Here is a 26,130-nt window from a genome sequence, read left to right as displayed (position 1 = left end):
TAAAGATTTTACCTACATTTGAATGTTTTCATTCATAACTCAGTTAGTTCGTTCAAATGCTGCGCGAATCGATGATAAATATTTCGTAAGTAAAGTGATGAACATACAACTAAATAGCTGAATCTTAAAATGGTAAAGATACAATATTTTTTTATCTTATAATAGATTTTTGGCCTTAAAACTATAAGTTATTTTCTTCCTTTTAATAAGAACTTAGGTCCTTTATTAAAATGTTCTTGAAATCAAGATGATTTTTCTAGCATTAAAATTTTCATGTTCTTGACTCACTTTTGAGACGATAATTCTTAGTACTAAAATGAAAATCATCATTTAAGAATTTATTTTCTGTGTAGATTTAGAGCAACTTTGTTGTCCATAAAAATAACACAGCTTCTTTCCAGCAAATTGGAAATGGAAAATAGAAATTAATGAAACAACAATATTTTGCGTGCGAGTCTTAAACTTTGACGAACTCAAGGAAATGCGTCAACGGCCACCATGGTATAAATATTATTACGGTCTTATATGCAAATTGCATTGGACTCTGTTTGATCTGTCGTCGCCAGATCGTCGCCGATGGCATTGGAGTGCCCAGCTGGGTGATCGATTATGCTGGAAGTGATTGCAGTAGTCGCTAATCATAATAATTGATTTGTAAATATTTTGATATTGATTGCAATGTTAATTAAAATGCAGACTAGCAATAAATTATAATGCCACTGCCAGATCGAGACATCTCACAGACGAAACATTTCTCAGAAATAACAGATCTACAATAAATGAAAAACTTTCCTTAATGAAAGCCAACTGAGCATGCGTGTTATTTTATATCTATGTAATCCAATTAGATGGCACCTTGACCTTAGGGGATGGGGGTCTCGAAGAGGACTTATGCAAGAGTGGGGTTGAGGGTATAAGTGATTGTTGGTGAATTTAAGAAAACAATAGGCAGGGCAAACATTGACAAACTACCAAATTTCGATGTATTAACAATAATTTTAAAATTTACTGTAATCAAATCGAATATTATGTCGCTCATCCATGAGATAATTCATCAGCAATTGCGACGCCTCTTCAGAGCCAAGCGGCGGTAAGTGTTGAATATATTGCCGGAATTATATATACAAGTAGTATATGTAGTTTTCCAACAGATCTGACGACAGACGCTTAAGTTATTCGGTTGGCAAGAGAAGTCGCAATCGCTGGCAATCTCATTGCTATCGACGATCTCCTGGTGGCCAGGACTCACATAGCGAAACAGTGACTTTCAGATTGAGTAGACAAGCCAGTCTGCCTGTGGGCAACCGTTGCATAGTGCCCTTGTTGCACATCTGGCTGCGGCTGAACGAAAACACCTCCACCTCAAATCATATTACACGTCAGCGGTGCATGCGTAGCATTCGACTGCAGCAGAGATCTGCGCTGGAGAATGCGAGTCAAGTTGTCCAGATCCATTGGAGAAATTTCTGTCAGATGGTATGGCCAGCATCCAAGCAAACCACCATTGCCACGCAAACGGGTAGGAATCCTTATGTGGAGATTGTTCAAACTAATAATTACCGAAATCGATTGTCATGGACGCAGAAGTTGAGAATTATCTTCATTAAGGTAAGTCGTTAGCTCTCAACTATAATTATACCCGCCATCGTCGATCTCCTAAAGTAAATATATTTTTGATCAGCATCAACAGCCAAGATAAAGTTCGTCTGCCTATTTGGATCGACTCCTCTCCTAAACATCACAGACTACTCGTATATGAGCTAGAGCTACCAATAATTTAGATATGCAAATAAATTTTGCACTAAGAACGTTAAGGGGTAGCACCACTTTTTGGATACCTTCTTAGCGATTTTCTTAGACTAGAAGGCATGGGGTAAATGAATGAAATTTGGGTATGTTGTGAAACATATATTTTAAAGTACAACTTTTTTTTTTTACTAAAACAAAATGTTATACAGCGATATGTAGCCCCCGCACTGGGCTGAACAAAACCTCTTGATCTATATCGGTATATCTAGAGAATGTCGCAGAGATTATTTAAATTATTGATTTCTGACATTTTAGTGAACAAAAAGTCAAAATTTCACAAAAAAATTTGGGCGGTTTTTCGTCAATTAATAATCGCCCAATAAGTTTAAAAAAAAAAAACCATCCTCTGCGTACTCGTGGGCTAAAAATATGGTCGCAATTTATGGCGAAAATGTTAAAAATTGTTATGTTATTGTTATGTTGCGTGCCAAATTTCAAAACTAGTATAGTTTTTTTCTGCCCAATATTGTTTACTATATTCTAGGAAAATCAATTTTTTTTTAAATTCTACAGTGGTGTTACCCCTTAAGAGAAATTAAAAGCTACAGTCGAATGTTCTCCCCGAAATTAATATTAAAAAAAAGAACCAAATTATACAAAAACTATATTCTATATATGTATAAACCATAGAAGAGAAATTATCCCAGATTGTCGAGCAAAGCAATTAAAACCTGGCAAAACATCAACTTCTAACATTTTTAACTAATCGCAACCAACAGTCAGGTTCTATGTAACTTACTTCTAGGCTGTGGGAGATGATCAAGAATATATACATAAAAATGCCTATATTGTAGAGTCCGAGCACTCTCGACTATAGCCTTCTGTATGCAATAATTTATTTTTATCCCTTTTGCAGATCTCTAAAGTGCTGGAATCGGCACTCACCGATGGGAGTTCAAGTCCAGGCTATATAAACACTTCGGCGGCTATGGAATTGATTAGCATTGGTGATTTATTTGACCAACTGAACTCAGTCCTCGTCGAACATTTAATTGACAATGCAGACTATGTAATAACTCCGAGCCAGTCGATGACACAATTTGACTTCGTTTTTCCAGAATAGACTCGAGATGCCACTGTTAATCAGTTAAGGTATACATTTTAGAACTCCACGATTATTTATCACTTTGGTTATTTTTTTCTCTATTTGTCGAGGCAAGATATTTGAAATTTTCTTGCAATAAACCAACTCGTTTTCAAGGCGAGTCGCCAGCCTAATTCTAATTTAGTGGACATTTCAACGCCCAAAGGCGTTTTACAGCCCATAAACTGTGCATAAAATAGTTACCAATACAACTGCGGCTAGTTGGCCAAAAACCAACATTGACTAGCATTGATCGATGGAATCACCAGTGGGAAGTGGTTCAGCTAGTTGTTGCTAGCTATTTCCTCCTCCTCCGATTGGTGGACGGACACTTTTCCTAGTGAAAATTTATGAGCATTAAAAGCATATTCTATGATCGCAACAGGTGCCTTTAGTATTTATGATCTAGAGTGCCAGTTGATTCGATTTTGACCCATTTCGAATGATTCATCTAATGATGAGACATCTTGCTTGGCAAATGGTAACTGGCAACGAGCAACTGGCGCCTGTCGCCAGCTCCTCTCATCTCAATGAATGTCATCATCAAGCTGGCCAGCATCAAAGTTATGCGCTCGACACATGCAAAGAGGCAACTGAATCGGATTGGCAATTCCTGCTGCATTCCCACATGACGACAGCTAAATGAATCTCATTTAATTTGCCAAAATATTTATGCATTCCGCATTGTGGCATTGATTTTGTCTTCGACTTGGGCCGCGGCTCGCCCAAAATGTGTCCCTAATTTATGAGACTTATGAATCAAACAAATCTGTCACCCAACTTTATGACACTTTTCTTTCTCTTTTTTTTCTTTTTTTTTCGTCATTCTTTTCATATTGCTGTTGTGGGGGAACTTTTTTTTTTTTGGATTGTCTCTGTCCACGCGGCTGACATTTTAATTTGGCAGCCATCGATGGCAATTCAATAAATTAAGAGCTTGATTTTAATGGGATCGCATAAGTTTGGGAGCGTGGTGAGCAATTGATGGATGGGCAAGTGAAGGGCACCTTCAGTTAGCAAATGGGAACCTTGAACTACCAGACGCTGGACGATGCCCGATGTCCGATGCCTGATGCTTGATGTTCGATGCCAGAAAGTAACTGCAACACATTCCAAATCCTAATATTGAGTTCAAATGTGATTAATTAAGTTGCAACATATATTTGAAGACTGTCATAAATGTGTCAAATTGCATTTTCCTAAACATATAAATTTACATATTTGATTTACACGAAAATTCTCAAAGTTCTGGCATAATTTTGTAATTAATATTTGAAATATTTGAATACAGCAATTCGTTAGAAATTCTTTGGCTTTTATCTTAAGTGTTTGCAGGCTACTTGTTTGTGGCACATTCCCAGGCCTTGGCTCGTCAGACGACACCTGTTGAATGATGCTGTTGATGTTGTGGCAGGCGGCTAGCCACAGTTTGTGGCATCTGCATTCCGGCTGAAGCTTTAATGTGAGCAATTTTTATTGTGGCTGCAACGAAATCGATATCAATATCGCGGCTATTAACCAAATCAGTGGAACGGCTATCGCACGATAGACAACAATTTATGGAACTTTGTGGCAATAACAATTAATAAAATTAGAAGAAAAAGAAAATAGAATAGAACAGCGCTGAGCAGCGCAGCTCTGGTGGCCAATAGCCAATGCGGTCGCTCACACACTCATTCTCGTCGCTGGCTCGGGTTACGCTGATATCAAAACTTAATCAAATATGAGAGAGACGAAACAAAAGAGTGGCATTGAGCATTTCGTTTTTCTTTTGGAGGTGAGTCCGTGCGTCTAGCGCCAGTCGTAAAGAGTCCAGAGTTTTGGCCAGCCAAAAGCGTAGAATAGAATGCAGCAGCAACAGCAACAGCAGCGACAGCGGCAACAACATGACAAGCAAACCGGCCTGATGGGACCGTTAATACAAGTAGAGAGTAGTCTGGAGTCTAGACTGTAATCCTTTGGAGATCTTGTTGTGCGATAAACTTGGCTCTGCGTCTGATTAGTGTGGCCTAATGTGACAGGCAAGCGACGTTGCAGATGTTTGGGGCACTTTTAACTGTTGTTTGAGTGATGTAATTGGAGCGGCAGCGGCAACAGTGGCTTCCACATGTACGTGCACAACTGCCACCATTGCCGGCACCATTGTTAACCAACTGCCAGCCAGAGCATAAATCAAGTGCCCAACACGATGTTAGATGCCGACCATGCTACGAGGAACATTGCGACTTGTTAAACAGGCCAACAAACCGGCTGCCGTTGCTCCCTCACTCCCCCATCCCTGCATCAGTTGTTGTCCTTAGGTGATGGTATAGTGTGTCCACCAAAAAAGGGTGTCATTCTTTTGAATGGATGATACATCAGGTTGAGGTTCAGATTCAGTTTCAGGCTGCCCCAAACCGTTTCCAGGCCGTGTTCCTGCCCCGCATATATGCCGTTAAGATTTACGAGTGTGTGTGACAGGGCAACGCCTCAGTTGAAGATCGCGTGTGGTCCTCAATTTAATTACAACTCAATGAGTTCGACTGAACTCGCCCAACAGGTGGTGCCTAAGGAATTCCCCTCTTCATATGGTCCAAAACAAAGACCCACAACAACAAGAACACCAACAAAAACAAACAGAAGATGCATCAACTGCAGCCCAAATCACTTGACACAAAATGCTCTGTTAACTGATTGAGCATTGACATTGAACTTTTTATTCACTCAAGTCAAGTGTTATCAAAAACGATCAAAAATTGATCGCAGCGTCCATAGAGATTTCATGAGAATACCCAACAAATAATCAATAATCTTCTCAAACAAAAAAAAACATGTGAACCCGAGAAAGGGGAGCATAAATGTCAGAAATATGTTTGTAACAGATATATACAAATTTACCCAGCTCCTCACGTATCAATCTCATAATATTACCGTTAGACGATGCGTTAATCGAATGGAAAGCCATTCAATTATTACCTAATAGCCGAAGAAAGTCAACTTGAAGTGGACTTGGCTCTTAAATGCCAAACTAATTAACTTTGGAACAAAGCATAAATAACCTGAGATACCATGTGCTTGCCCCCAAGGCTGGCGCTAAGTTTAGGGCCAAGTCAATATCTTTCTCTGATATTTTACTTCATTTTTGGTTTTTATACCCGCTACCCATAGGGTATAAGGGTATTAAAACTTCAGGAAATGTATGTAACAGGCAGAAGGACGCATCTCCGACCGTATAAAGTATATATATTCTTGATCAGGGTCAACAGACGAAACGATATAGCCATGTTCGTCTGTCCATCTGTCTGTCTGTCCGTCTGTCCTTATGAACATCTAGATCTCATGGACTGTAAGAGATACAGATGTCTTTTTTTCTCGACAGCATTTCTTAAGTTTGCACGCTGATCAAGTATATTTCAACACGCCCACTTCCGCTCCCGGGCATAAACGCCTACTTAATCTGGTATATTTTGCACTCTATGGTATATTTTGTTCTTGTACAGCAGCAATATACCTGAAAACCCCTTCGGTATATTAGCATTTTTACGATATGTTGACATGGTAGAATTAAACATTAATACCATATTGTTTTACTTTTACTCAAAATGGGTAGCTGGTATCTCACAGTCGAGCATACTCGACCGCAGCTTTCTTACTTGTATTTTTTTGGAAGTTTGCAATAAAAAATGGAGCGGCTGCAAAGTCAAAAGCTAATTGAAACGACTTTATTACTACCAAAAAAAAAATAAACCCTTTTGAATGGGAAATTATAAAGTGCATACATATGCATTATATCCGCAGGATATTTACCGCAGAAAGTCTTTTTGGCGAAGGCGTCAACAGAAGTTTTATGTGCCAACGGATATTTATATTTATACGGTTTAATGTCTTACGAATTGAATTTACCAAGACGGAAGACGTCGACTGGCGCTTGGGTTCGGGGCAATGTTAAATTTTACAACTTTCGCAGGAAAGGAAACACAATCCTTTACATAAATATGAGCAACACACACGAATCGAAAAAAATAAGAATTTCATAATTTACGAGCTCATAACTGGCCAGAAATGGAAACCGTAGCAAATGTGTCGGCTTCGGCGTCTGCTAAGGCATTGGGATTTCGAGATTAAGACAATGCCATGTGGTTCACAAAGTTGATACCAGTTTTTAGTTCACGTGTTGCATGTTGTATGCAACTAGCAACTGGCAACAGTCAACTGATCGTAGTGTCAACTTCACCTGTGGCCACAATCTAGCTCGCAGCCAAAGCCAAAGGGCGCAGCTTAGGTTTCTCCATTCCAAGACAAGTGCCGCATCACATGAAATCGATATTTTCATCTCATCTTTTTATTTATTTCGTTTTTTGTTCTTTTTTTGCTGAACAGAGAGAACATTTCTATTGAACTTGTTATGTTAAACCGGTTTGATTCGAGTTGCATTGAATATTTTTTTTCCTTTAAATATTTCGACATTTTTATTGATTTCTAGCCGCATTTTTATCATACATTTGTTTTTCCCCAAAGTACATCGTATGAGTCATTTGAGCTTTGGACTTGTGATTTGACGAAACAAACTCAAAAGGTGCGGGCACGTCATCAGCCAATTCAGACATGCCTAATAAAAATATTGAAATTAGCAAATATGCGTCAAATGATTGCTGCAGCGATTTTCAAGTGAAAACCACAGCCATTCACGTTGTCAGGATTTTAATATCATTTCAAGAATTGCGTACATGGGAAACTTGTGTGAGTTTTGGCACGTAGTCCCCAAAACGATGGTACTTTCCAAATGGCCTGCACCTTTTTACGGTACTGCAACTATGTGCTTAATGGAATATAAGAAACAAATAAAATTCTCATATTTTATAAATGAGTAATTCGAATTATCTGACCGTTCTTGAAAAAAAAAAACATGAAATGGAGATAAAATAAAGAGACAACAATATCATATTATAAATTATACAGATTTAAAATTTATTGGGTTATCCCTCATTTGTAAATAAATAAATAAATAAATGAAGCTTTTTTAGATAAACAATTAAATTAAGTAAACTTAAAACTGTTTTATTATATTTACTTTATACAAAAACTAAAATTAAATAACTCAAAAACTTAATTAAATTATTTATATTATTATGTTCAGCATTTTCAAACACCCGCCAAATAGTTTCTCGTCACATACAACTCTGTATATTTCTCGCCTACGTGGCAACGCCACCCTCGCATTACGTGACAAAACGCAGCATAGTGGCCCTTACGTCTTTTCTATTTGTCATTTGGTGTAGGGTTTTTCTGTCATAGATCTCGCAAAGGCCTATCACAATGGCGAATGTATTAACGCGTTTAACGGTTCAAACAAGTGCATTCATTTCGACGCGACAACGCTTGGCAGTTTGCAAATCGTTATACAGAAACGTCAGCTATGGCTATGGCACAAAATTACAGCCCAAAAACAATCGTCGTCTTCTATCGCTGCTGGGCTACAGCGCTGTCTCATTGGCGGCATTCGGCGCGTTTATCACATTTCGAAGTTCCATCAACAAAGCGAATGCAATGAGGAAGAAAAGCTTGGTAATATAGAAACAAAAAATTATATATATAACAAAACAATAACAGTTATTATTGTAGTGAATTGTATAAAGATGGGGGTTCGTGGTGGAAAAGTCAATAATTGACCGTAAAAGACTCGCGCAGTTATTTTTAGCTTGGGGCAGCTTACGTTACACATAGACAGCTGTTGCATTACGTTACGCCTAAGTCAACAGCTGTTTGACGTTTCATGGTTTTTGTTTTGCTCCGAGCATTCGCTGCACATTTTAGTTGTATTATTTGTGCTTAGCTTGAATTTTAATGAAATCCCCAAAGGAAATTGTTTACTCATTACACGTCATACGAAACGATTAGTCATTTTGAAACCTACTTCTATCATGAGAAGTGGTTCACGGTCGTTATCACTTTTCGGGCGCCTAGATAGTTTTTTGTTGTTGACGTTGTAGCTGTTGTGATTGTTGTTGTTGCGTGCCCAAGTTCATTGAACAAACAGCAACGGCAATAACAACAAGTAGTTTTCAAACCTGTTGACATTGTCTGCTTTTTGAGGGGGACAGACCCAAACAATTGTTGACGTGCGTTGCGTGCTCTGCGCTCTGATAAGCACCATTTTTTATATTCTGGGGTGTGAAGAACTAATATTTACATCAAGTGCTTTTGATCAAACTTTAAACAAATGTGGGTTATATTATGCTCTTGTCACCATTTTCTGAAAAAATAAGTAATAAAATTTTGTTGAGATTTGAAAATGTTGGAGTTTGGACATTGAACAACTCTCGAGATTGAAATTAACTTACTTATCATCTTCATCGCACTATTACAGTGAAAACTCCCTCAGCGCACTTTTCTGATAGGCCTCTTGGCCTGTCACTTGATATTAATTTTTGGTAAAGTTTACTATTAAGATTTTAAGTGAGGAACAATCCCGAAAAGTCATTTTATATAATTTTGCCTAATTCATCTATTCTGATAGTAAATATATTAAAAAAAAAGCTTTTTTATTGTATTTCAAATGATTTCAAATATTAATAATGCAAAAAAAAATTAAACTGATAAAAAGCTTACAAATTAAATTTGCGTTAATCTGTTTTTAAAAATATTTAAAAATAAATTATAGTACTGCATTATATTAATGAATTTAAAAGAGCAAGTTTTTTTTACTTTAATAAACGGTTGAAACCATTGCCCAGAATTTAAAATTTGTAAGAAACTAGAATAACTGTAGAAGCAAAGTTGAACTATCTTGGAAGCTCCTTCTGTACACTCCCCTCCGCCGTACACTCCCCTTCGCCGGACTAAAATTTGCCGTCGTTTAAAGTCGTCCGGCCAAGAAAGTTTTCACTGTAGCTATACGTTCTATGTTAATCTAAGTGTAGCCCATTAATTTGTATGTAATAGAAAATCATGCCACACACCTTGAAAATAAGAATGAAAAGTGCATTTGGTTATGTATATAATATGATGAAGTGGCAAGTAGCTGCGAACTCCGCCCACGCACCTGACAACGTTTGCTTGAATGCTGACAGAGTGTCAGTCACTGAAAATTTATCTATCCATCGATCTGGTTACTGATTTGATACACCCACTATGCCAATGCCACCAGACACAGACTCAGACTCAGACGCAGGCGTGGTTTTGATTTTGGATTTGGTTTTGGTTTTGCTCCAAAAAGGCGTCCCTGACATGTGCCAAGTCCCTGGGCCAAGTTATGACAACGAAGCGGTGACGACGACGACCCAGAGGCTGAGATTGCAACTGCGACTGCGACTGATGATGATGAATGAGTTTTAATTGTTAACTATAAATCCAGCCTTTGGGGCCTGTGGTTCTCCTCCTGCTGTCTGGATGATGTCAGCCCAGTTATGAAGAATTATCACACGATTCTTGTCTTGTGGGTCGTGGGCGTAAAGTGCTCCGAGTTCAGTTGCGGCTGTTGCACATGTCTAACATTCAAATTGCGCATTGGCCTTTTGTTTTGTTGGATTTGGATTTATATTTGTTTCTGATTTTTTTGGGGGCTGCTTGCGCAGACATGTAGCCCAGACAGAGGGCGCAACTTGGCTGGCTGAAAATTGAGTCATATTGTATTCCTGGGGCAGCAGCAGTGGCTACATTTTGTGTGTGTGGCATTAAATGTCAGATTTATGGAGCTTATGCCAATTTATTATACAAGTGTGCGCCCAAAAAACTTGTTACCATATCAATTATGCACTTTATTTGGCAATTGGATTAGCCAAGCTTAACGTGAGAATCCTGTCCCATCAATATCACAGTTTAAAGCCCCACTCTCGCACACACACTCACGACATTTTCATATTTAAATGAAGTTCAAGTCGTGAATTACACATTAATCAAAACGTCACCAGACTCAGCTCAGCCAGAGTTCCGATATCGATCAGTATTCTTGACTCTTTCGATGCCGCCGGCCTTTGTGAGCAATCGGAAATTAAGGCGATCCAATCGCTGCGTTGATTTATGCCAATTATATATATTTTTGTTGGATGTGGAACTGTATTGAATTACCCAACGATTCATCTTGTATCGCCTATCAATGCAGCACCGCGACGAGACCGAGACTGAGAATATCAAGCTGACGGCGCGGGAAAGACGCTTTATCAAATTCGCCTCTGTGGAGTATGGCGATCAGTTGTATATGACTCCCCAGGACTTCCTAGAGTCTGTGGTGGAACAGGAGCCTAGACGTGAGTATAAATCCATTTCAAATTCTAGATAATCATTCATTTCAAAATTATTGCAGCTCGTCTTAAGCGTCGCATACTCAGCAACGAAGAGGTGGAGAAGTACAAGGATCAAACGCCTGCAGTCAAAAAGGGTTCCTCTCGTCTATTTCGTAATCTCAGAGATAAAGGTAACATAATGACGCTCATGTGTGAAAGTGAAATACCTTAACCTTACGTCATACTCCACAGGCATTGTTTCCTACACGGAATACTTGTTTCTACTCTCCGTATTGACAAGTAAGTTGGTCACCTACCTAACATATACATCGTTTAAATTTACTACCTTATTATACATTTCAGAACCCAAGTCGGGCTTTCGCATTGCCTTCAACATGTTCGACACTGATGGAAATCAACGCGTGGATAAGATTGAGTTTCTCGTCGTAAGTGAGAAAGGCAGAATTTATTCACTTTACCCAATATCAATCGCTGTCGTTGCCCTTCGTCTTTATTTTTATTTCATTATTGTTATGATTTCTTAATTGTGCAGATTGTTTCGATTTTGGCTGGTGCTTTGAAGGACATACAAGATGTTGATCCGAAAACAAAGGAACTTGTAAGCTTTACTTTTATTATGATTTATTATCTTTGAACTAATTTAAAATCTATCTAATACGCAATTTAATGTTAGCCAGCATTATTAGCAAGGAAGTAAGAGTCATGTGTAGCAGTGATTATTTGTTTGAATTAAGTACAGTTGTTTTTACAATATAATTTATTTAATTTAATGATTTAGCTGCTCCGTTTAGTACCGTATGAGGATCCAAATACTAAGAATAAGCCCACTCCGGAAGAACCTCCACGGAAAAAGGGTCTTGTAAGTGCGCTGAGAACTTTCTTACTCCATACAAAATGAGAGCTTTGGCTTTGCTTCCAGAAATCTACGCTTACGTTGTAAAATATGCACTGAAGGCATAAGTACGTAGAAGCTTAGCAGTTACTTGTTGCGTTGTTGTTACGTTACAGTTGAGTACGTTGTTTGTACAGCGGCAGGAGCAGCAAGCAGTGCACCACTGCTTTCATACGTAGCAGCTTACACCATTATTATTACTCGTTACGTTTTGTTGATTTTGAATTTTGTTATGTACAGACTTTTATAAGAGAGAAACAAAAGCTGTTCATTTGCTTTCTATACATTTTAAGCTTGTTATAAATTTTATATGCTTTTAAATTATTATTATGTTTTGCGTTCACTTAACATATTTCGTTTTTTACGTTTTTCCCCCGAAAACCAAACTTGTTGCCAAAAAAAAAACCCGATATTAAAACCTAACTTGTCTTTTCACCATTTCTAACAAACCCAAAATTATCCTGTCCACCTATCCGGAATGTATATGTATTAATATCCCAGATGGAGCGCATATTCAGTGGCGCTTGGAAAGAAAAACACGGCGACCAATTAAATGAAGGTGAAGAAAATTCACACGAGACTCCCGATGAGGTAAAGTCAAGCATGCTGCCTGAGCTTATACTACATGTGCTTAGACTGTGACTAATGCGTAATATAATAGAACTTTCTAAGCACTATAAGACTACATGTACTTACAGCGTGACTATGTTAACGATAGTGAGGGATTGCAGCGACGTCACCAAGTTGCCACCACGTTGCAACTACATTTGTTTGGCAAACGGGGAACCGGCGTCATCAACTACGATAACTTCTATAAGTTCATGGACAATTTGCAAACAGAGGTGCTTGAACTCGAATTCAATGAGTTCTCCAAGGGCCAGACCCATATCTCAGAGCTGGACTTTGCCAAAATTCTGCTACGTTACACGTATCTAGCCACGGATGAGTACGATGTGTTCTTAGAGCGTCTGCTGCATCGCGTCAAGGACGAGAAGGGAATATCATTCAATGATTTTCGCGATTTTTGCCATTTTCTAAACAATTTAGATGATTTCACCATTGCCATGCGAATGTACACGCTAGCCGATCGTGCAATCTCCAAGGGTGAGTTCACTGGATTCAGCTAATTTTATCGTCATTAAACATTGATATTTGACTTTGCAGATGAGTTTGCACGTGCTGCTAAAATCTGTACTGGATACAATTTGAGTGAGCATTTGATTGATACCGTTTTTGCCATATTCGATGCAGACGGCGATGGACTGTTGCATTATAAGGAGTTTATAGCGATCATGAAGGATCGCCTGCATCGGGGCTTCAGAGTAAGTGACCGTTTCTTTGACTACAATGAAGCACTGGATGCGTACGATGATCCAGAGTATCCGATGTTTCTTGCGTGGCGCCATCGTGTCTGTCGTCACTTGGATTTTTACATTGACAGCGATGCACTATGGCATTAACCAATCGCTTCGCTTCTGTTGTTGTTATTAAATGTGCTTATATGTGTGTCCCTGTATTGTTTTTGTTAATTGCCTTTAGTTATAAGCCTAATATTTGTGTGCTTCACTTACATGAGCTTTACATTTATATTTTTATCTATTTAATTACTTATCTGTATTGTTACCAGTTGTTAACCGACTCAATTGGTTTATAGCACGCCATTTATTTATAATATTCAAAATAATATTTTTAAGTTTTTAAGCGGCCAAATTAAACACATTAAAGTTTATTATCTATTTGAAATATTTATGTTTTTTTTAAATTTTTTTAATTTTAAAATCTTATTTTAATAGAGGATTATTATTCCTCGTTCTAATACTAATTTATTTACAGCACTTCTACAATACATAGATCCTCTTATATGTTTCTTCAAAATTCCTTCATTATGTTTTGTCGTTTTTTTCCATATTCATCGCATTAGCCACTTGTTGATTATTGGTTAATCAAATAATTTTATTTTGCCATCATCATGATTCACACTGCCGCTTGAATAGAGCTAACGACTAAATACGAGTCTAAAGTTACACGTATAAAGATTAGCAATATGTTTGTTTTGCTTTTTTGTTATTACTTTAGCCTGGTGACGATATCATTAAGATGCGTTATAAAAAAATCAAATGACTCTGATGCCAGTTCAAAGGTTAGTCTAGGTCATATGGAATCCCAGAGTTATTTCGATACACTGTTCTACTGCTACTTATCATTAATCACTTGTCGTATCACCCAATTTCACACAATACCTATATACTATTAATATGTTTGCATAGCTTATTGTTGTGTTAATTAATAGCGAAACTGTTGTCTTACAGTCGGTGGCCAAAACCGAAGGCTGGGATGCCTTCAAGTACTGCCTGAATCAAGAAATGAAAGCACTGAAAAAAGGATCCAACTAAGTGTCAACTAACTGATCCCGCAGCCGTAGTATGACAGAAGATGAAGCTAAAGTGACGCCAAAGTGAAACAAAACACACAAAAATTCTAGTTACCAATTTTTTCTTCCAAAGAATCAAAATCTCTTGTTTTAGCTCCAAGTAATTAAATCAATTATTTATTATTGTTAAACTTTAAAATTGTTATGACTTTGTTGACCAAACTATGCCAAAATTTATATGATTTGAGAACTTTATGAGCACTTGAACACTAACAAATGCAGTTAACTTACCAAAAGAAAAGTGAAACCAACAACGAATAAATACAAAATTCTTATTTAAATGTACATATATATTTCTTCACAATTACATTCAGTAAAATAAGGACACAAATGCAAATTAGGCTGTTGATTAAAAAAAAAAGTCCAATTTTGGTTGGTGTTACGAAACTTTTAATACTAAAAAGTGCATTATTACTAAAAAGAACAACTATACTGTAGAGTCTACAGTGTAGCTAATTTACACATTATTTTACCGTATATTCATCGTCTTGGGGGAGCAGGTTCATTAAGGATACTTAAATAATATAAATATACATACAATAATGGTGTATAAAACTCTTGCACTATTTTCTAGATAAATTTGCACTTGGGCATTAAACAGAATTACATCAAATTATCACAGTTAAATTGCGTACATTCGATTGACGCACTTCTTATTCTCTTCTCACTTGCCTAGCGATTATACATACTATACTTATATAAAAATAGGTCTAGTTTCCTCATATGAATTTCGATCAGTACGTTTTCCTTGCTTTTATCTAAACATTTAACTAATAACACGACATTGATTGGGAATTGTTTTGGAATAGTTGCATAGAAAAATTGCACATTTAAAATTATAAGAATTATAGTAAAATAATTAAATGTAATAAACTATTTACAACTACAAAAGTGATGTGTTAAAACAGATTAGTTTTAATCCGATGTAGCTGACGGCAAAGTCCAGCTAACAAATTTCTCCTTGTCCTGCTCCTTAGGACCAGCTGTATAATTGCGATTACCTGGTTTGGATCGTCGAAATTTAAAATTAGCGAACACATCGCGTTTGTCATTATCTGCTCCCATAGTCTGCGTATCTAGCTCCAGATTACGTTGCAATCCGACGCCGGCAACCAGCTCATCATTTACTGGTTTTCGAAAATTATAGGCTCCTTTCCGCTGCTTTAACTGTTGTTGTGCTAACGTCGATGACGCTGGTGGCGTTTTCTTGGGGCTACCCACTTTGGGCAGCGGTTTAGGATCCCGCATCAATAAGGGGAAAAGTACATCATCGGCATCAAAATACCAGGGACGGGAAAAGTGATAGCCGGCGTTGTAGTACGGCTTGAAGATGGGCTCATTGGAGCAAATACTGAATGCATGATAGGCATGCGAAATAAGCTGCGGAAATCGATCAACCCAATAGTTGGTGAACTCATGTGGTATGCAACCAAGCATCTCTTGGGCCTCGGCAGTGAGTTCATGATAATGATGCTTCTTATTGCGTAGAGCACGCAACAAGTCCCGCACACTAGCACCCATATAGCCGCGATACTTTCGCAGATCATCTGTAATCAATGGATCTAAATGGGCGTTCCAATCGTCCAGAACAACAATACGTCCGTTCTTCTCCAGTGACTTTAAAGGCTCAGCTTGAAACTGCAATTTTTCCACACGATCGCTAACGTCTTGCAGAAAGCTGAGCATTTTGGGTTCATCCCAAAATAGCGGATGATTGCCGATACAACGAGCAGGTGGACGCGCCTGTGAATCCTTCTGTATCATATCAGATATAAGTTGCTCCGCCAGTATCTAAAAGAGAATTTTGATAATTACATAGAACATAATTAGAAAATAAAAGTACAAATCATTTGCTTACAATTTTGTTATGCTCCTCAGTGCCGTCGCCGCGTAATTTGGACAAATTATATTCATGGGAAAGTATATTCGCTTGGCGCTTGAGAGTGTCACCAAAGGCATGATGACCACCGCTTAGCACATAGTAGTAGACGCAGCCCAACGAGAATATGTCCACAGCGGTTGTCTTTAAATAAATCAAAACATAAGTACTATAATCGAATATTTGGTTAAAACCAGTTAACTTACAGTACGTTGCGCCCGCATCATCTCGGGGGCTATCCATCCATCGGTGCCAGTGACCCCGGAACGACGCGAAAAACTGGTGCGTCCAAAGTTGAGCTTCTTACAAAGACCAAAGTCTGATATCATAACGCGTACCTTGCCTTTGGCATCGGGCAGCGACAACAGCACATTTTGCGGCTTGATGTCACGATGAACTGTCAATAAATACACAAGTTAAACAAATTTGATAAGATATTCGGTGTATTTACTTACCAATATCAAGGGAATGTAAGTGACCAAGTCCAGCCGCTGACTGAAGAAGTACCTGCCAAATATCAATATGTTGACGCAGTTCCAGTGAGCGATCACCCTCAGTGTAGTCCTGCAGTGTGGCTGCACAAAGCTCCACGGCAATATACCGAAATTGACGATCCTGCTCGGTGCAGAAGTAACGCACCACATTTTCGTGGGCATCGGATTCTCTCAGCAGCGCAACTTCGCGATCAGCAAAAGTGAAACACTCAGGCAGCAAACGTTTCACTGCTACAAAGCGTTCCTCAAAGTTGCCCTTAAAGACAAAAGTTCCTTCGCAGCCTTTTCCAAGTACTTCATTGGAATTGAAGCTGATCTTGCCCACACGTACATGACCTTGGCCCAAATCAACAAGATCCTGTGCGCTGATATTGCTCGCATTACTTCCATTACTGCCATTTGTACTTCCATTGGCAGCCTGCTGAGCCATTGTCTTGGATCCATTTTCGCTCTGTTTTTGCAATTCGCGCATTGTGCTGCATGTGTACCAGAACAACGCTATCATACCCATCACAATGACAATCAGTATCTGATGAACTTTTCCGCTCGGATGATCCATAAACCACTCGTTAATAAATGCTTGAACCTTGTTGCTGTTGGCCAGAATAATGGTTTTCGTGCGATTGATCGTATTGGGTCGCGATTCAATGGTAATCTCCACCATCTCTGGATCCGTTTGCACGCCAATATCAGCAGCGTTCTTCTCGTTATTTGCCAGCAAACCGTATCCATCGTTATAGTTGTGTATTGTTGCCAAACTGTTAACATCTTTGGTTGCCGACGGTGTTGGCGAGAGGTGCAAATTGCCCTTGCTAGCATCATTGGGCATATTGTAATGACCTAGCATAATGCCGGGATTCTCTTGTAGCACGTCATTTATGTAAACTGTGCGAGGATCGTTTTCTTGATTATTGTTCAACTCGGCAACGGGTCCGTCCAGCAACTTAATTGGGGGCGTTGTTGAAATTCGGGGCGTATTCTTGTCCACCAAAGACGGCAAAGCATAGAGACCACGCTGATGCTCGCCCACGTAGAGGGATTGACTGTGGCATAAGGCAAAGAATTAGATATGGTTTTACAAAGCTTATGTATGTGTAAACTTACAATAGTTTAACTGTGTTGACATTGCCAATTTTCGACTCCTCAACTATGGCCTGATAAGCCTCGTCGGAAACAGTCGTGAAAGGCACGCTGAGCAATCCATCAGGTCCTAGCAGAAATGCTGCCACCACAGGACTATTTAGATCGCGTTGCCACAAGAATTTACCCTGTTTCCGATCCAGGGTGACAATCTGGCCATTGCTTGTGGTGGTCAAGTGAATGTACTCTGTAAATACATAATAAGTACAACAATAAGTAATAAGAACAGAAACTAGTGAATATTTTCCTTACCATATTCCTTTGCCAACTCTGGCGGTGCACTGAGTGCATTGTAATCATAGAATGTTATATTCCAGGGCTTTGCGTTCTTATCCTTGGCCAGGCTATCATACATCATGACCGTATACTGAGTGCGACCCAAATAAATAGCTCGCGATGTAGCCCAGCCAATTTGATCGCCTTCTTTGCCTTCCATATTGGCATCACCAAATCCCATCACTTTCTCACGCCTGCCTGTCTTTGGATCGACCATGTACCATGTGTCGCTCTTTTTGCCCGAATAAAGAATGCCATCGGAGGAGCGACAAGGTGCATTGGCAACCAACTGCGGTATTGTGTAGGGTAGCTTCTTCAGACTTCCCATTTGGCCAAGTTGATAAATGCTGCCATCACGTGGATCGGGTAGATAATGTGGAACTTGAACATTTTGTTGTGGCTCCGCAACAATGGGTGGATCTGAAATGAAATTTTCAATTAATTTAACATGCTGGCAATGTTTCTAATAGTTCTTCATGAAGTGGTTGTCGTTCTAATCGAAAACAAGAAACAAAGCTATACTTCAATAAGATTGATTGTTAAATATCTGCCATCAGTTTTGTAGAAAATTCGAAGACATTAAGGTAATCTAAGAAATTAAGTACTGATGATTTATGTTTTGTTTTTCTATCATAATGCAATTTCAACATTAGTAATATTAGCAATAAATATTGCAATTTTAATGACTATGCTATTGGATAAACCTTCTTCACAGTTTCTACTTTATAGGGTATATGTGTTTTTCAAATAAAAACAACTGCAATGCAGTCAAAATTTCATGACAGTCCTCCAGTAATATATGGAGAGCAAAGACACTTGAATACATATTTGATTAGCGAGTGCAGAAGCCAATATTGGCCCACGTGTTTGCAAAACATTCTCTGAGTAATTTTCTAATAAATATATTAGCTTTTTATAAATCATAATTCAAAAATGCTGGGTTTTTCCATATTCCCAAAGGTTTCTTTCGAAATAATTCGCAACAATCTGGAAAACAAGCCCAGTCTACAATCAGCACATTAAATATTTAAATTATGTAGATTCACTATACTGGAATTGCTAATTCTGATAAGCTCTAAAAATGCAAATAAGAAGTTGGTTTAATGAGTTGACTGTATACAATAACAAAAGCAAGTGCATAAGCTGCAAATGACAAGTCGTGAGTTATATAACGGCTCTAAGTTAAGTACAGCCATTACCCACATATAATTTATCTCAGTCAGCCCGTTACTGTTCTCTCGAGTTCTGTGTAACTAGTTGTAATCATACAAAATACCGGCAATATCGGTAAATTAGGTGATATTGCTTGTTGTAGTAAGAAGCGTTTCCAAATGTTGCGGGTACACGGCAACAAAAGCGAACGAAACGAAACACAACAATGTGGCAATGTGACGACTTTATCGCGCCCATTTCTCATGCTTAGCCTTATCACTAATTAACCCACACAAGCCGTTGTTAATTATTCGACGGAAAGACAGCAAGAGAATCGTAATACAAGAAGTTTGTTTTGGGTTTGCCAACTGTTTGTACTATAGTATATGCTAGGTCATTTAACCCGCCTTGCCGGCCACTTTAATTAGCATGCGTATTCTAATCAAATAGCGGCATAAACATTCATCTATCCAACTGTTGGTTTGGTCATTCCTCGGGACATGTGATGAGGTAATATGTTTTTGAGCTAAAATCTAGATCGATACATCTTTATAATTTTGTTATGGTCGACGAATTGCAATAATGCATATATAATTATATATAACCGTTCGTAATCGTATTATGACATGTTCCTAACAACCAACCATTAAATATGTCTCGAATATACTTTGGTCAAGCCTGGAAAATCGAATTCAGATGGTGCCCATGTGTTGTGTTTCTAATTCCAATTTCCACGAAATGAAAAGCCACACACACAAAAAGCAACATTAAATTTTCAATTCGAAACTAGCCACATGCACAAATTGTCATATATTATAGTGTACTATATGGATGTATGGTTGTGGGTTCATTTTTTTTTTTGTTATTTCATTTATCGATACCAACAATCTTTGAGAGGGGGGCGTATAATACTCGGTACTATGCTTGAGTTGAAATGACTGGACGCATGGTGATTCTATATTACTCTCGTAAATAATATATAAATGTCTGCGGGTTTTAAAGATAACCGACGGAAGAACACCAATACAATATGAATATTCCTTGATAAAGCACACAAGCTGGCACACAACCAAAGGAAAAAACAAACATAGCTCTATTAATAGCAATAATTTAGCAAAAGCAAACATAAAACAAATTCAAAAAAATATGTACAATACATGTGTGCGACATTTATCGGATTTTAAATTTGTTATAGACCATCACAATACCCTTTACTAATTTTAATATTAAGATTGTATTATTTGCTATCTGCTCTAACCTAATGTTATACTATCAATCAGCGTTAACTGACATACTCCCAATATAACAATAAATTCGCACCGTTAAATCATAGTATAGTTACACGATGGCACTTCATTAAAAGATTCGTTTACGTTGTGAGATTGTGTGACTCTCACACACACATATAATGTACATGTAAACATGCCGCCGCTGTTATCAGAAGAAAATAAATTGAAATAAAAAAAACAAAAATTACAGTTCATTTGTAGCGTGAGCATCTGAGCCAAACACATACAAATGTTCAAGTGTGTGTTTTAGTGTTTCTGTGTTGTTTGTGTACGCATGCTACGCTTTGTTGCCGATGAGCGATGAGCTCATCACAGAGAGCAACTTGCTCTTGTTTATGTTGCAGTTTTAAGCAATTATTGCGAAATCAGCTTTGATGCAACAGCTTTGAGGTCAAAGCAGTGCCGGTGTCAAAGAGAAAGGGAGTGTGGCAGAGAGAGAATACAATTGCTGCCATATGCTTAATATCTCACACAAACACACACAATTGCGCACTGTGTGTAAGAGTGAGAGAGTGACACGCGGTGTAAAATGGGGCTGCCTTTAACGATTGCATTTCAAGTAAAAAAGAAACAAGAATAAAGTAGCAGTAATATGTGGTTTGTTCCTTCATAGTTTGTGTGCGTGTAATTTATATATGTATGTTTATGTATTAGTAATTACCATCGGCTATTGTCCATCGTATTTCACTTGTAATCGGATCGATTGCTGTCAATCCGCCGCCTAGCGTAGAGAACACCATCAACGCTTCCTCGTCGCGGGCAAGGTCCGTGCAATCCTATACAAAAGAGTAAGCAAAACAATTTGTTAATTGACATTAAAAATGAATATGGGGCAAAGAGCAAAAAGTGAACCCGCATATTTATTGGCAAATACTGTCGACTTACCGCCTTGTCTTCTGCGCTGCTCACAACTTCTGCTGAGTCGGCATTTGCACCTGTCGTTTGTTGTATTGCTGATGCAATCACGCCGCTCGACAGCAAAATGAACGCGCAACAAAAGACGTAGTATTTCATTTTGCAAACTTCAGACGACAACAACGTCGACGTCTTTGTTGTTTTTCTCATCGCGAGCGACACGGGGGGAAAATTTGTATTCTTTTATTTGAATTGTAATATGCACTTGCAGTCATATGCTGTTAATTATGTGTATCATATTTTCACACGTTTTAATTATTTATTTTTGCTCTATTTGTCACTTCACTCATTTGCGTACGTTTTTTTTACATTTAATAATGCGTACTTCTTCTATTCGTCATTGTCGCGTAGTGTCAAACTGTTCATGCAGTGCGACCTTTAATTCAAATGTAAAAAAAAAAAACTTAAAATGAAAATACTAACTCCGCAAGAAAATACCAAATAATGGTTCACTAGTTCAAATAAACTTCGCAATGATTTAACTTTGGGTTATTAAATTGCTTTGAATTATTATCTTATTCTCAAAATAACAATTATAAATAGTTCCCCACACTATGATAGAAAAACTAGCCTGACAACACTTTCAACCCTAACAAAATACAGAATTCACAAAATGCGCTAAATTTAACCTCAGTGCTGTAACTTTGAACAGCTGTCTTTTATTTGTGTTTAACAATGCGGCAACCGGTTGCGATTTTAACCAATTGCATAATTCGGCGTTTTCTGCAAACTCAAAACAATGTGCACTATGCTAAGCAACAACCAAACAACCTCAAGGGAAAAAGCAAGAGCTCTCAGGAATGGCTGACTCGTCAACTCGCGGATCCCTACGTAGAGAAAGCCCACATGCTGAATTATCGGTGTCGCAGCGCTTTCAAACTCCTGGAAATGGATGATAAGTATAAAGTGCTGAAGCCTGGCGATGTTGTGATTGATTGCGGTGCAGCTCCGGGCAGCTGGACCCAAGTGGCCGTCGAACGCACCAATGCTAATGGCAAAATAGAGCGTTCACCTCGCGGAGCAGTCTTTAGCATCGATCTCTTACATTTTCATGCTGTGCCAGGTGCCACAATTTTTGGTGGAATGGATTTCACTACACAACTGGCCCAAAAACGTCTGCGAGAATCACTCGCAGGTCGTCAGGTCAACTGTGTGCTCTCGGACATGGCGCCGAATGCTACTGGAGTTCGCATGCTGGATCAGGAAAGTATCACAAACTTGTGCTACGAAGTATTAAGGTTCGCTTTGGCCATGTCAGCACCGCAAGCAAATTTGGTGATTAAAATATGGGACAACGGAGATGTCCCCAAACTGGAGCGCGACATTCTCTGTTATTACGAAAAAACTAAAACGTGTTAAACCTCGGGCCAGTCGTGGGGATTCGTCCGAACATTTTTTACTAGCCAAAGGATTTAAAGGCGCTCCAACTCTTACCACTTAGTTCTATTAAATTACTGCATTAGGTTTATATTTTGTTTATAAAGTTACCATAGTCTAAAATATTAATTGCTTGTTTTATAACAAAAATAAAGGATATTTCCAAGACAGGCTAATTTTAATAGTAGTTACTATTCAAATCACGGTCCATTGTCACGGTTACATCAATAAAATTTTTTAACAATTACTCTCGTCATGAAAATGATCGATTTTCCCGAAAATTTCTATTTTGAATGGAAATTGGGAAAAAAAACAACCGAATGGTGGGAAAACCCAAAACATAAAGCTTTTAAGGTTGACGCGTCAAAGCGTTGGAAATAGACAATAATGTAAAGTAAAAATACTTTTCGCGTTTACATAATTTTGGTATATTTTAGAATTATGTACTAAAACACCCTGTATCACCACCGCCAATGTTGTTTGCAATAAATCAAATAGTACTGTTGTGTTTTTTGAAATGAAATTGCCTGACATAAAAACATTGAAATCCATATTTACACTGTCAACATTTAGAAAATATCGAATGTCGATAACAAGTGCTCGCGCACTACATCGATCTGGCAACGCCTTAGCTTTGTCCTCAGGTCCAAGCATCAGAATTATACACCAGCTGGTTCCAGCGCCAAACTTTCCTCAAATTCAATCGAACACTCTACCAACATGTCAGTTGCAGATACCATGGAGTACATTACCCTCGGCAATCCTCTTAGTCGAGTCCTCATCTCTTCAACATCGACGATGCTGCGTGCAATAGTAAGTTGTTATTGTGCAATTGCGCTTCGAACTGTTTATACATTAACAATACATTTTGCTTTCGATTCTCCTTCGCAGGGACTTCGTCCCAAGCAAGTACCAATAAATGAGCCAAAATTGCAATTGCAAACACCGCAATTACCTTTGAAAGTGCCATTGTATAGTTTAATGGGAAGTCATTATAATTTTGTAAGAATCGCCGGCTTAGGCGGCGCGTCGGCCATTTTTATGGGCGCCTATTGCAAATATTTCCTGAAGGACGTCCACGATCCCAAGGAGCAGCAGGAGGCACAGGCTTTCGCCGATGTTGCTAATAGAATACATTTTCTGCATTCTTTCGCACTCATGTGCATGCCTCTGGCTCATTACCCAGTATTTGTAAGTATTAACTAATTTTCGAAATTGGTACTTTCCCTCTTGATGAGATGTGTTTATATAATGACCTAAAACTGTGGCTCAGTATGAATATTGTTGTTTTCGGTAAGCTTTTTTTTGTGACGGTATCCACCTACTGCTAGATTTAAAGTTTGTAATCAAATTATACTAGCACTGTAAACTTCGATTTATTTCGTACGCACACTAATGCAATGCCAACATGTCAGTGTATTGGTGCGGCACTGAAATAATAACTGTAGCCCTCTTCCTTTTTTTTAACCAGCTATGTTTGGATTCTAATTTAGATTTTAATTTAATTAATTAATAATTAATTTAAATTAACGGCCACACACGATTTGAACTTCAATTCATTTAACGCCAAATTCAACGACAAGTAAAATTGTACAACTCCCTACAAATATTCATTCAAAATCTTTTCGTTTTTTGAACCTCACTAGAGACCGTTTAATGATTTTACTTAACCAACCACTCTTAAGTTGTTATCAAACGACGAAGTGAATGCAGAAAGCTGTCTTTAATAAATTGAACAATTGTGTTTATTTATCATTTATTTGGGCATCATAAAGCTTTTCAGTTATTTCTCATTTGTAAAGTTTAATCTTTGAACGGAATTTACAACAACTCACGTTACTTTTGGAATGAATGAATTGATTTATGCACAATTTTTATTTACTTTTTAACATTGATATAGTATATGTATATAAATATGTATGTATGTATTTAATTACATTTTAAATTTGCATGTATGTATATGTAATTGACACTCTCTTAGTTAAATTCTCATGCGCTGATTGATTTCTCTTTAGTTACAAAAAAAAACCACGAGTGAAATTTGATTTATGCTAAGCGTTCTCTAAATTTGTCCTTGTCCTTCCTTCAAAAAGATGTGAAGATTGTATATGAAATGTTTTCAAAGCTAAAGCTAAATGTTCAACAACCACTAATTGCAGCTTAAAAGTAATTTCCATACCACCACAATATGAAACTTGTATACAATAATTGCTAACATTAACGTTAATATTTAAGGGGAGCGATATGATGGGAGGTTCATAGCTGATATGGGCTTAGGATATAGGAAAAATGTTCACTTATTGTCATTTCTTAATTATAAATCTTATTTGTTTGTTGTTTTGTGCATTTAAAAACGTACCAAAAGGCAGCTTCAATAACGCTGCTTAAATTTCCATATGTTATGTTTCATTGGTATTTTAACAATTTTGTTTTCAGCCTTATTAGATAAGTAAATCGTAGAGCTTTCTTTCATTTCGGGGTTTCAAAGCCAAACAACTAAAGCTAACATCAAAATATGCAGGCGGCCATATATTATATTAATCATTTAACACTTAAGTGCAGCTCCTTAATTTTAAATATTGTCTTTTAATTAATCCCATTCTGAATTTTCCTCCAACTGCAGACTGGCGCTCTGATGACTGCTGGCACCGCACTCTTCTCCGGCTGCATGTATTACCGTGCTCTGACCGGGGAGAGGGGACTGCAGCATTATGCCACCATTGGGGGATTCTGTTTGATTGGAGCCTGGCTATCTCTGGTGTTCTAGATGGATGCGACATTCACATAAATACATTAAATACAATTATCTATTTATAAAATCAACTAAAGCTATAGCCTAGATGAAGTTATGTGTGTACAGCAACTGCTCTATGTATAAATATATATTTTAGGCGCTTTTCAAAAGCGTGTTTTCATATTCATTTTAAATGTAAGTTGTTCAATTTAAAAATTCATTAAGATTTTCATTTGGTTTTTGTAATTTGATATCAGTTTAAGCAAATGGAAGATACTTGTCTTAAATGCATTGAATCTCTTAATTTGTTGTAGATGATTTAAATGCAGTTCTATGAGTTAGGATTACTTGTTTCAACTGAAAAGGTAATGCGCAAAATAAGAAATAAGTAGAAATTATAATTCAAATTAAATAAAAAGTTAATAACTTGTTACAT

At 37.8% G+C, this 26,130-nt stretch overlaps 5 protein-coding genes across 16 annotated transcripts; 4 read left to right on the top strand and 1 right to left on the bottom strand.

The window, feature by feature from the left end:
* The first annotated feature begins 845 nt into the window (after nucleotides 1-845).
* On the top strand, nucleotides 846-4,107 carry LOC133838092 (uncharacterized). 3 transcript variants are annotated; one of them, XM_062269057.1, is made up of 4 exons: nucleotides 846-1,090; nucleotides 1,152-1,608; nucleotides 2,666-2,901; nucleotides 3,801-4,107. In XM_062269057.1, exons 1-3 carry the CDS (start codon nucleotides 1,029-1,031, stop codon nucleotides 2,870-2,872), a joined length of 726 nt encoding a protein of 241 aa, XP_062125041.1. In that variant the 5' UTR covers nucleotides 846-1,028; the 3' UTR covers nucleotides 2,873-2,901; nucleotides 3,801-4,107. The 3 variants fall into 3 exon arrangements, with proteins under 3 accessions (XP_062125041.1, XP_062125040.1, XP_062125042.1); XM_062269056.1 differs by lacking the exon at nucleotides 3,801-4,107 and having other exon boundaries at nucleotides 2,666-3,033; XM_062269058.1 differs by lacking the exon at nucleotides 3,801-4,107 and having other exon boundaries at nucleotides 847-1,090; nucleotides 1,141-1,608; nucleotides 2,666-3,033.
* Nucleotides 4,108-8,128: 4,021 nt separating this feature from the next.
* LOC133835851 (calcium uptake protein 3, mitochondrial) lies at nucleotides 8,129-14,719 on the top strand. Of its 10 annotated transcripts, XM_062265983.1 has the most exons (12): nucleotides 8,130-8,437; nucleotides 10,974-11,118; nucleotides 11,175-11,285; nucleotides 11,347-11,394; nucleotides 11,458-11,540; nucleotides 11,648-11,713; nucleotides 11,894-11,974; nucleotides 12,509-12,598; nucleotides 12,706-13,111; nucleotides 13,172-13,329; nucleotides 14,084-14,147; nucleotides 14,317-14,378. In XM_062265983.1, the coding sequence occupies exons 1-11, from the start codon at nucleotides 8,189-8,191 to the stop codon at nucleotides 14,126-14,128; spliced, it is 1,482 nt and encodes a 493-aa protein (XP_062121967.1). In that variant the 5' UTR covers nucleotides 8,130-8,188; the 3' UTR covers nucleotides 14,129-14,147; nucleotides 14,317-14,378. The 10 variants fall into 10 exon arrangements, with proteins under 10 accessions (XP_062121966.1, XP_062121967.1, XP_062121970.1 ...); XM_062265980.1 differs by lacking the exon at nucleotides 14,084-14,147 and having other exon boundaries at nucleotides 8,131-8,437; nucleotides 14,317-14,719; XM_062265984.1 differs by lacking the exons at nucleotides 14,084-14,147; nucleotides 14,317-14,378 and adding an exon at nucleotides 13,929-13,973 and having other exon boundaries at nucleotides 8,131-8,437.
* Nucleotides 14,720-14,805: 86 nt separating this feature from the next.
* On the bottom strand, nucleotides 14,806-21,950 carry LOC133835847 (serine/threonine-protein kinase/endoribonuclease IRE1). Its single transcript, XM_062265972.1, has 8 exons — nucleotides 21,554-21,950; nucleotides 21,330-21,444; nucleotides 18,204-18,647; nucleotides 17,916-18,138; nucleotides 16,773-17,854; nucleotides 16,524-16,714; nucleotides 16,297-16,461; nucleotides 14,806-16,229 (listed from the first exon to the last, which is right to left on the bottom strand). The coding sequence occupies exons 1-8, from the start codon at nucleotides 21,731-21,733 to the stop codon at nucleotides 15,354-15,356; spliced, it is 3,276 nt and encodes a 1,091-aa protein (XP_062121956.1). The 5' UTR covers nucleotides 21,734-21,950; the 3' UTR covers nucleotides 14,806-15,353.
* Nucleotides 21,951-22,129: 179 nt separating this feature from the next.
* On the top strand, nucleotides 22,130-23,128 carry LOC133835856 (rRNA methyltransferase 2, mitochondrial). The gene is given in 2 exon segments (XM_062265993.1): nucleotides 22,130-22,924; nucleotides 22,926-23,128. Coding segments are annotated over 2 exon segments (765 nt in total). The 5' UTR covers nucleotides 22,130-22,258; the 3' UTR covers nucleotides 23,025-23,128.
* A 366-nt stretch (nucleotides 23,129-23,494) lies between these two features.
* LOC133835857 (transmembrane protein 256) lies at nucleotides 23,495-26,127 on the top strand. The gene is made up of 3 exons (XM_062265994.1): nucleotides 23,495-23,773; nucleotides 23,852-24,151; nucleotides 25,584-26,127. The coding sequence occupies exons 1-3, from the start codon at nucleotides 23,681-23,683 to the stop codon at nucleotides 25,725-25,727; spliced, it is 537 nt and encodes a 178-aa protein (XP_062121978.1). The 5' UTR covers nucleotides 23,495-23,680; the 3' UTR covers nucleotides 25,728-26,127.
* Nucleotides 26,128-26,130: the final 3 nt, after the last annotated feature.

The sequence above is a fragment of the Drosophila sulfurigaster genome, chromosome 2R (assembly GCF_023558435.1).
Source record: "Drosophila sulfurigaster albostrigata strain 15112-1811.04 chromosome 2R, ASM2355843v2, whole genome shotgun sequence".
Taxonomy (NCBI): Eukaryota; Metazoa; Arthropoda; class Insecta; order Diptera; family Drosophilidae; genus Drosophila; species Drosophila sulfurigaster.
The sequence above is the reverse complement of the archived record's forward strand: the minus strand, read 5'-3'. Positions and strand labels throughout refer to the sequence as shown.